This window comes from Monodelphis domestica, chromosome 6 (assembly GCF_027887165.1).
Source record: "Monodelphis domestica isolate mMonDom1 chromosome 6, mMonDom1.pri, whole genome shotgun sequence".
Lineage (NCBI taxonomy): Eukaryota > Metazoa > Chordata > Mammalia > Didelphimorphia > Didelphidae > Monodelphis > Monodelphis domestica.
In genome coordinates, this window is record NC_077232.1 from 23,668,914 (window position 1) to 23,680,380 (window position 11,467).

The following is an 11,467-nucleotide window of genomic DNA, read 5'->3' on the forward strand; positions in this document are numbered from 1 at the left end:
AGCATAAAAGAATGTTAGAACTTTTCTAGTCTTTGAAGATCTTCTAGTCTATTTACCATTTTATAAAGATACATTAACTTTTCCCTAGAGTTTAGAAGTAGAGAAATACTTAAGATTTGAATAGCTGAAGTTGATTTCAGACTCAAAATGAGCATATATGAATTCCAATAATAATAATAATAATAATTTTATATTTTTTCATCTCTTTATAGAATATTCAAGTACATGATCACATTTGACTGGAGACTGCCAGAATAGGTATTTTTTTCTTATTTTCTAGATAAGGAAACTCAGGTAGAAAAATGTTAAGAAATACACTTCAGATCACAGAAACTGCTTGTTAGAGAAGTAAACAGGACTGGAACTCAGAACTACCGACTCTCAGGCCAATCTTCCATCTAAAACGTAGTATTCTTTTTTCTGTAGTAAGGGATGGAAGAGGTGGGGAAAATCATGATCACTAGGCTAGAGGCAGAATGCAAAAGGATAATAGTGATCACATAGTATGACAGCTTAGATAAAACATATATGAAGGACAAACATATTATGCAACTGCTAAGCATTTTCTACTTTGTTCATTGTCTAAATCACTTTCTCTTAGTTCCATTTCTAATCTACAATTACATAGTGATTTCTTCTTTTTGTTTTCCTGAAGTATCACAAAGAGGTAACCTGTCCTCTGAAGGCATAGACCAATTATAGTTCTACTTTTGAACTTTACTCTATATTTGGACTTACCTGTGTAGTGTATTATTTTGATATCAAGTAACTGTAGGTAGCTGCTCCATCCAATAAAAAGAAAAATTAAATCAAATTGCATTCATAATAGGAAGCTGAGATGCACAATGAATAGAAAACAAGATTTGTAATTTGAAGTCATTGGTCATAACAAAACAAACTCTACATTTAAGTGGATAATCTTAAATACATAATTGAAATCTTTTGGGTCTTTGTTTCTTCATACTCAATACATCAGTGAATCAAGTTAGATGAATACTAAGAAACCTTTCAATTCAGTCAATAAATGTTATATCTTTGACTATGTAATCCAGCAGCCTCAAAGATTTTATGTTAATGGATATTTAGGAATTAATCAACAGGAAATATATTTTGAAACAGATCTCTTTAGTACTCTCAAAATTCTATTGATTGACTAGTCAATAAACCAGCACTTATTAAAGGTCTTTTAGGTGAAAATTTGGAAGTTTTTAAGGAAACCTACACTGGCTAATACTAATTAGAGAAAAAGGCATTTTTAAGAGCATATTTTGTGTGGGCTGGACTAAGGACTATAGGATATTGCAAAGATTTTAGTGTAGTTTTAAGTGTATTAATGCTTATTTAAATGTCTTTAAACTAAAAATTCTCTTAAGGCTTTTGATGTACTTTTTATAAAGAAAGAATATGGCTTTTTCAGAGGTAAGTATATATTTGGAAACTGAAGATCCAAGTACATTATAATGTTTCAAGGTAGCTCAGAGTAAACATTATATGTGTAGATAATAAATGATATAAGAATTTGAGAGAAGGTAGAAGTTGCTGTGTGATTAGATGGTCAAAGAAGACTTCATGAGGGATTAATAATTTAGACTGAGTCACACAGGATAATCTAATGAATTTCAAGAGTAAGTTGAAAAAAATATCCAAACAAGGAGAAAAATATAAGTTAAGTTGGAAAGGCAAAATAGATGCAGATAGACAGACAGACAGACAGACAGACAGACAGACAGAGAGACAGACAGACAGACAGACAGACAGACAGATAGATAGATAGATAGATAGATAGATAGATAGATAGATAGATAGATAGATGAATATATGTGAAGTATACTTTATTAGGTAAGCTGTAACTGTGGGAATTAGGATAAATCATTGATCTCCCATTCAATCAATTTTCCAATCAAAAAGTAATTAAGCACCTAATTTTTTTCTGTTAATTTTCTAGAACTTGATAATATATAGGAACAATGACTTCTACCAAATATACAAAGGCCTTCTTTCAGTAACAACCACTGAAATAGAAAGTGCATGCCATAACCCACGTACCTCCACAATTATTAAATTCCATTTTTGGTTTCAAAAGCTAGATTTTTTTCAAATCAATCAGACACAATTTTCTTATCTGTGTCATTATGAGAGTACTATCATCTCTTTAGGTCCATGCTTTCTTTTTCTTAGAAGGTTATAATGATATAAATGTCATATATGAGAAAATCCTCTTTGTATTCTGGAGAGTTGGGACTGATTTTCAACTTTCCATGGAGGTCAATTCTAACAAAATATTCCAGAATATAAACATTTTTTAAAGTTCCAACTGAAGAGATGTTATACTATCTGAGTTGAGTATGAGTTGAAAAGGACCTTAGAGCAATGTTAAATCACCATGTATTTATTAAATGCTTACAATGTTTCAGTAATTAGGTTAAGTGTTAGTACAAAGAATGGCAGCTAAAGCCAGTGCCCTAAAGAAGCTTGTGATCTAATATGAGAGAGACACTGAAAAGAATCTGTTCAAAAGGATATATAAGGTAAATTGAACATTGCAATGAGTAAGGAATCAGCACCAAAAGGGACTGGAAATGGTTTCTTACAAAACATAGAATTTTACTTGAGAGTTGAATGAAATCAAATAATTTGAAGGTGTTGCAGAAGAGAGAAAACTGTATAAACATGGGATATAGTGAAAATGTACTAAGTTGAGAGATGCAACTCTTGGGCCTTGGGCAAGAAGATTAAGAGCTTCAGTGTGCCTGGCTGGTAGAGACTGAAACTATTAAAGATCAAGAAGACTGAAAAGGTTAGGAGGGTAAGGAGGAATCAAATTATGAAGCAATTTGATAGCCAAATAGAGGAATTTATATTTGTTCCTTGAGGTAATAGGAGAAGACTGGATTTAATTAAATTAAATAAGAGTGGGGTGACATGATCAAAGCTAAGCTTTCGGAATATGATTAGCTGAGGGATGGTGAGTGGGGAAAGTAGAGTAATACTTGTCAGAGTATTCAAAAAGGGGGTTTTGTAAGTAATGTGGGCCTGCAAGAAGGGGTGGTATTTGACAGACAAGGTTATATATGGAGTAAAAAATCAAAGTTGAGTAGATATGTATAGATAACTGGTTGGATATGTGAGTTAGAAAGAATAAGCAAGCTAAGAACAACACTTTGAAGATTTGATACTTCAAAATGGATAATCACATTATTTATAAAGGAGGTTTTTAGGGGGAAATGAATCCAGTTTTGAAAATTTTGATTTTAAGATATCTACATAATATGCAATTTGAACTACACAACTAGAGTTCACAACAGAGTTTACAACTGGAAAAATATATTTGAGAATATTTTACATAAAATGATAATAAAAATCTATGAGAACTAATGACGTTAACAAGAGGAATAAATAGTATTTTGAGAGAAGACTATCCATATCAGAGTTTACGGGGTCACCTATGCTTATTGGACATAACCTAGATGAGTACCCTGCCAAAAAGACTGAGAAGAAACTGTCAGAAATACAGGAGGATAAAGGGGGGAGTGCAGTGTTGAGAAAACTTAAGGAGAAAAAAGTATCAAGACCAGGGTAAATGATAATGTTAAATATTAAAGAAAATTCAAGAAAGATGAAGGTTGAGGAAATTACTAGATCATTAGTAATTTAGTAGAGAATATATTCTTTGGAAAAACTGATGGCAGAGGGTAAAATAATTATATTATCAACAACATAGAGTTTATCATGTTACTGTATTTAATATTAGATGCTTAATAAATATTTGTTGAATCATTTAATAAAAGAGAGCATATTAGAGCTAAGAGGGAATTCAGGTTCCATCTAAACCAAACATCTCATTTACAGTGGAGGAAAATGTGAACCAGAAAGAGAAAGAGATTATCCCTGTCCTGAAGTCTCTATTCCCAGAGGACCAAAGCATAGAAAAATGGCCATTTCAAACATCACGGAAATAGTAGATTTCATTCTCCTGGGATTTCCTGAACTTCCAAATCTCCAAGGCTTTTTGTTTTGGCTTTTCTTATTCATTTACCTGTGTATCCTGATAGGAAATGGCCTCATCATTGTAATAACCAAGGTTGATCCAAGTCTCCAAACACCCATGTACTTTTTTCTGGGAAACTTTTCATTCTTGGAAATTTGTTACACGACAGTCACTATCCCCAGAATGCTTACTGACCTTTGGACCCAAAACAAACATATTTCTTTCTTGGACTGTGTTGTACAACTGTGCTTATTTCTTATTCTGGGAGGCACTGAGTGTTTCATTTTAGCTGTGATGGCATATGACCGCTATGTAGCCATTTGTAAGCCTCTGAACTATCCTCTTATCATGAACCACAAAGTATGTGTCCAACTGGTAGTTGGCTCTTGGATTGGTGCAGTCCCCATCCAGGTAGGACTAACTTATCAGATTTTCACTCTGTCCTTCTGTAGTTCCAATGAACTCAATTATGTTTTCTGTGATGCTCCTCCATTAGTAAAATTAGCCTGTGGGGACAGCACCTTGAATGAATTCCCTGTCTTTGCCAATGCTGTACTGTTTGGCATGATTCCCTTTACACTGATACTTGTGTCTTACATTAGAATCATCATCACCATCCTGAAGCTGCCATCAGCCACAGGGAGACAAAAGGCCTTTTCTACTTGTTCCTCTCACCTCATAGTTGTAGGCTTATTCTACGGGACCGGTATTAGTACCTATTTGCTTCCTAAATCCAAACAAACAGTACTGTTAGAGAAAATACTCTCTCTTTTCTACTCCACTGTGACTCCTATGTTTAACCCTATGATATACAGCTTGAGGAATAAGGATGTAATCGCTGCTCTGAAAAAATTACTATGTAAGTGATTTGGGACTAGAAGTAGGTAAATATTAAGATTCTCACTCACTCCCAACTGATACCACAGTTAATATTTCTTACACTTGATCCTGACATTTAAAGTCTTATGAGCTACAATTAATAATTTCACTTCTTCATGGTGCACCATGCAATTACACACACACACACACATATATATGATTTTTTCAAGTAATGTTATTAGCCCCAATATTCAGTGAATTTATTTGCGTGTGTTAACATTTACTCATTTTAAATTGTATTTTAGACTTTTTTATCATATTAGGTTGAATTAAAGAAATATGTATTTATCCTATTCTATTGCATGTGCTCAACTGTCAGTTGCTGGATTTCTTCTTGTGTTTCAGAGGAAGGATAGGTTTCTATTTCTCTAAAATTCTTCCTTTAACAAAATTTTAATTTTCCTTGGGTGAAGGCACTATTATTTTTCTATTCTATTTAAACAATTGCACAACTTGGAGGTACTCCTTAGATTTTTCAGTTGTTTCACACACACACACACACATATATATGTATACATATTTAAATATATATATATAATATATAAAATTAGATTCTAAATCTTATAAATTTTAAAAAATATTGCATTTGTGCACTTTTCTCAACTCATAAAAAGACCACTTTGAATTCAGACCGTCACCAACCTTATCCTACCATATTAAGCCAAAATCTTAATTTTACACTTTCATTATCTTCTCAATAAACGCTCTACTGCATTTTTGGAAATATATTTCAAATCACATATCTGATTATATTTCTTTGTAGCACAATCAAGTTCAAAGTTTTTAAAATAGTTCTAAAATAAATATCAAAGTAATTAGCTTACAATTTAATGAACTGTCCATATAATTTAAAGAGGATAAGAAATGTTATATCCTTAAAAATTAGTGAAGGTGTCCTATTTTGTTCAACTAATAAAATGAGTAAAATTTTTTAATGGCTATAGCATAATTTTCCTCATCTTTAAAACTTCCATTACCATATTAGAGCAGTTAAAAAGAAATTTCATACATTACATTTAGGAAGTAATTTTAGAGTGTTTTCTCCTTATTTTTGTGTAGATCTGGGATTCAGGAATATATCTCCTAGTATGTATTCCTGTTGCAAACTGGGAACTTGTCTATAAACTCATAGTCTTAAAATCATAGTTTCCAACCATCAAATAGAATTGTTGTACTATCTTCTTTTAAAACATACAAACAAATGCACACAATCTTCACAAATACTTTTCATTATAAATGCTAAAATTTTCTCACTAGCTTGTATTTAAGTCAACATTAGTTAATAAATAACATTAAATTTTATTTATTTTTAAATTGATTAATATTTTATAATAAAACAAGAACAAAAATTAAATGAAAATTATGTAACAGATATTGATGAAATTCTTAATAATTTATATATTTACAAAATGAAGGCTAATAAGAATATGAACTTTAAGTTTCTTGGTATAAAGTCTATGTACGGAAGATTCCATTGAAAATATTGCTACTTTTTTTCTTTTTTAATCACAAATCACAATAGTTTTATTCTCATATCCTTGTGGTATACCATGCAAATATATAGATAGATAGATAGATAGATAGGTGTGTATATGTATATAATATTTGTGTATATTCAAGCAAAGAAGACATATTTCATTTTATACAAATAAGATATTAATGCCACTACTCTAATCCATGTTTCTTTGCTTAACTGCAGCACTTTTTGCAACATTTCAAATACATTGACATTCAGATTCAATCACTTCTATATATGACAAGATAAATTTATTTATAACTTTGTTGTTCAACTTTGTTGAAAAAACTTTCTTTGTTCAACTTTTTTGTTGCACAACTTTGTTGTTGAATAAAACCAAATGTGTCCTATTCGCTACAGACACCAATCTAAACTATTTAACTAAAGATTTGCAGGAAGAATCTGTTCTTTTCTCTCTACAGATAAATTCACTTAGTGATGTCCTCACTTTCCATTGATTCACTTACTGATTCACTCATCATAAAATGATTTTCCCTAGTTCTCCTCCATATATTTAATCATTCCTTCTCAGCAAGTATACTTTGCTAGATCTTCATCCAAGCCACACTGTCTAACAATCTGCCACAAGAATCTGTCTTTGTATCTCTTCTCTCTATATATAAATTTCTTTACTGATGTCCTCAGTTCTAATGGATTCAATCTATACAGATTACTCTCAAATCTCCTTTTATTCCTCTAATTTTTTTAGTTTATCTTATGTGCAAAGCTAGATATTCTATTGATATCTTAATCTCAACATCTACAAAATATACTCATCATATTTCTTCAAATAACCTTTATGTTTATGATTGAGAGCATCACGTTCATTCCAGTTAACCCAACATGAAGTCTACATGTCATCCATAACTTCTCACCCTTTCCCACTTTTAAATTTCTGAATCATTGCTTAGTTCTGATGGTTTTACTTTTGTAACAACTTTATGAATGCCCTCTTCTCTAACACAGTCACTACTCTGGAGCAGACCATCATTACTTCATACTTAGACTATAGCTTAGAGTTTAGCACAGTGCCTGACCCATAGTAAGTACCTATGAATACTATTATAATTTTTAAAATATCCTATGTTTAGAATTTAAAGCTTTTCATAACATTTTCCCCAAAACTGCAGTCTTTTTATACTTTTTAACTTCCTTCTCTGAACTCTTTATTTCAATAACACTATTCCCTTTGCTGAATAAGAAAAAAAATCTCACCTCACAGCTTTAAGCATTTTCTCTCCTGGAATCCCTTCATTCTTTACCTCAACTTCCTCAATTGTATGAATCTCATCTAGTTCTACCTAAAATCCTGCCTTCTATAAGATGCCTTTTCCAGTAACAATTTATTTTGTCCCTTTTTGATTTTTACAAAATTTTTTCACTTAAGGATTGTTTGTGAAAATTTGTGAACTTATATCCTCCATTAGAATGTGACTCTCCAGATAGCAGAATATGCTTTCTATATTTATTCATTGTTTAATATAGTATCAAGTATATATACTTAATATTTGCATAGTGATGCTTAATACATTTTATTGACTGATTATTTAAAGAGTAGAGATTTATTATTTTCTACTTCATTTATAAGGTATATATTTTCTTAAATTAGGAAATGCTAGAATATATTAAAATATATTATACATAATTTAAAAATTATCCCATAAATCAGTAACATTATTTTGTGTTTTAGTGAAAATTTGAATATCTTATACTAGTTTTTAAAGTATATTAATATTTTAAAAATTATCAACCCAGAAATTTCAGAAGAAATTTTTGTTATATGAAATTTTATTATGAATTAAATGTCTTTATCCCCTTTTATCTCAAACAGCATCAATTTTTTTCATCATAACAACGATACTATGGTTCACAGTCATATAGAAGTGCCCTGTTCTCAGTTCTAAATGAGATATATAACAGATGTTAAAGCAACATGATTTCTAATCTTTGTGATTTAAAACCAGTGGTGAGATCTTTCCACTCTTATTTGTAAAACATTAATCCTAACTGATCCACACTCAACTCATACAACCTCCGCCTTAACTGAAACCTCAGCCAAATTCTTGTTTATAATATTTCAATTACCTTATAATAATTTTCATACTTTACCTACTCCCTCAATCCATTCTCCACACAGAAGTCTACGTGATTGCCCTTAAGGAAAGATCCAGTCATTTAAGTACTCTATTCAACAAACTGCAGGATTTATTGCCATTGATATATTATAAATTCAGGTTTTCAAATGTCATTAAAAATTCACTCAAAATATTTTCAGCCTTTATATATATATATATGTGTATATATATATATATATATATATACACATATATATATATGTATATACAAATATATAGTGAGTGTTTGTACATATATACATTTCTCTACTTCCAAAATTTTAAAAATAATATGTAGATGGAATAAAGCTAAAGTTTATATATTGAATGATAAAATCAGAATCTAATAGAGTTATATCTCCATCAACAATATCAGAGAGAAAGGAGAAGGAGAAGGAGGAAGAGGAGGAAAAAGAGGGGAAAGTATGCCATTGGGAACAGAAAGCTGGTCCAAAAAGGAACACCTAGGTTCAAGTCTTGATTCTGATATATATTTAATATGTGGATATCTTAAATCATTTAATTTCTCAGACCCAGGCAAGTCTTGTAGATATTAAGAGTTGTAAATATGTTCTCAAAACATATTAGTAGAGGAATTCTATACTCAAGCATTTAAACCCATACACATTTATATATCACATTGAAAGTTTATACTACTGGAGGCAGAAAGGTGGTTCAGTGAATTGAGAGCCAGGCCTACAGATGGGAGGTCTTGTATTCAAATGTGGTTTCAGATACTTTCTAGCTATGCAACCCTGGGCAAGTCACTTAACTGCCACTGCCTCACTCTCACTCTTTCTGTTTTACTGCCTTAGAACCAAAATACAATATTGATTGTAAGAAAGAACATATTTTTAAAAACAAAATTGTGTACCAATATTTATAATATTATTGCATTATTACTTAAATATTCACCCTGCATAATTGGTAATGGACCAAGTGTCTGTTGAATATTTTCTCCACATCACATGACAAGGTTGGACATTAATGGATTTGAAATAGAATTCCTTCTTTTACCCCTTAACAGTTCTTCTGAGCAATTTTTTTTCTTTTTCTGTTAAAGGCATAACCATCCTCCAGCAACATTGCTTCAATATTTTGGTGTTATCTTTAAGTATTTCTTCTTTCTCTTCCTCCAATAAAATGAACTAAATTGTCTCCAGCATACAATATAAACTAGTTGTTAAAGATCTTCAATGAGTATGCTCAAATATTTTTAGTCATATATTTCTCCACTTCCTGCATTTTAACATCATATTTTAGATGCCACCAAGCTAAAGTAAACATATTAAATAATGAAGTCTCACCTATTTAGAATCTCCATATACTCCAATGACTCATGCCTAAATTAAGGAAATGGAAATGTTTAAAATGACTAGATGTGCATGTGTGAGTGTGTACCTTCATTAGATTCTCAGCGACGTTGATTCCATCTACATAATAGCTCTTGGTCAAGTTTATAGCTTAGTCGTAAAATGCACCCTACTTGAGAAGCTTTCAGAAATAAGAGTAGTGATAGTGGAAGTAAATGATAGAAATGACCAATATGTAACACATTAAATTATTCAAGATAAGTGGGGTAAAAGGATGCCATCAAAGAAATGTATGAATAGGAAATATTGCACCAATTAAATGGAAAGAGTAAGGAATAAGTTACAGAAAGTTTAGTTGTTTCATTGGTATATAAATAATGTCAGGAAAAGCTTGGACCAAATTCTCTTCAATGACTTTTCTTAGATTACAAACTTTGCAAAAGAATTGCTTGGTAGTGCCTCCTAGTATATCTCTTTCTTTTAAACCACATTTATTCTTTTTTTAAAAAATATTTTCCCCAGATTATATTTTGATCCTTTTTAATAATCATTTTCTGTTATTTTGTAATCCATGGTCTCTTCTGTCCATCCCTTCCTCCTCCCCAAGAAAACAATGTGGTGATATAGATTGAACATCTGTTATAATAAAATATATATTAGCAAATTCATCACAATATGAAAAATTAGTGGAGGAAAAATTAATGGAGGAGGTGAAGTGAAGAAGTGAATGCCTCAATATGCATTGTGGCTCTATTGCAGTTTCTTCTATGGTGGTGGATATTCTTTTTCATTATGAATCCCTTGAAGTTGTCCTGGATTTTGCCTTGTTGATAATAGTCAATTCATTAACAACATATCATTGTATAATAATTATGTTACTGTGTACAGAATTCTCCTGTCTCTGTCCATTTCACTTTACATTAGTTCATATTAATTTTTCAAGGTTGTGTGTGTGATCATCTTGTTCTTTCTTTCTTATAGCACAATCATATTCCATTACAATCATATACCATAACTTATTGAGTCATTCCCCAATTGATAGACTTCCCTTCAATTTCCAGTTCTTTGGCACCACAAAAACAAACAAACAAAAAAACCTCCTATAAATATTTTTGTACAATTTTGTACAAAATTTTATACTAAAGGTACAAATTTTTACTTTTATTTTTAAACTCTTTGTGATACAGAATTAAAAGTAGTATTGATAGGCTGAAGAATGTACACATCTCATGGCCTTTTGGGCATTGATCCAGATTATTCACTAAAATGATTATGTTAAATCACAGCTCCACCAATGTTGCAATTTTTCTATGATTGCTACAAAATTTTTCATTTTTGTTTTTGTCATGTTAGCCAATCTGGTAGATGTGAGGTAGTACCTCAGAGTTATTTTAATCTACATTTTTCTAGTCAATAGTAATTTGGAGCATTTTTTTCATGACTAAAGATAGTTTTAATTTCTTCATCTGAAAATTGCCACTTCATATCATTTGATCATTTGTCAAATGGAAAATGCTTTATTTATTTTTGAATTTGACTCAGTTATCTATATATTTGAGACACTCGATATAAAATTTTTCCAGTTTCTTATAGGTCATCTAATTGTTCTTACAGAAATTTTATTCATGATAATTCTTTAAAATTTAATATAGTCAAA

General features: G+C 30.8%; 1 protein-coding gene across 1 annotated transcript; it reads left to right on the forward strand.

The window, feature by feature from the left end:
* The first annotated feature begins 3,445 nt into the window (after positions 1-3,445).
* Positions 3,446-4,855, forward strand: LOC100022059 (olfactory receptor 10AG1-like). The gene is made up of 2 exons (XM_056803769.1): positions 3,446-3,576; positions 3,850-4,855. The coding sequence occupies exons 1-2, from the start codon at positions 3,446-3,448 to the stop codon at positions 4,853-4,855; spliced, it is 1,137 nt and encodes a 378-aa protein (XP_056659747.1).
* Positions 4,856-11,467: the final 6,612 nt, after the last annotated feature.

Excerpts from the sequence above, each read along its gene's own strand:
- LOC100022059 (XM_056803769.1), top strand. The coding sequence starts at position 3,446 with ATGCTTATTGGACATAACCTAGATGAGTACCCTGCCAAAAAGACTGAG. Across the intron at positions 3,577-3,849 it reads AAAAAAGTATCAAGACCAGG|TGGAGGAAAATGTGAACCAG; the intron begins GTAAATGATAAT and ends TCTCATTTACAG.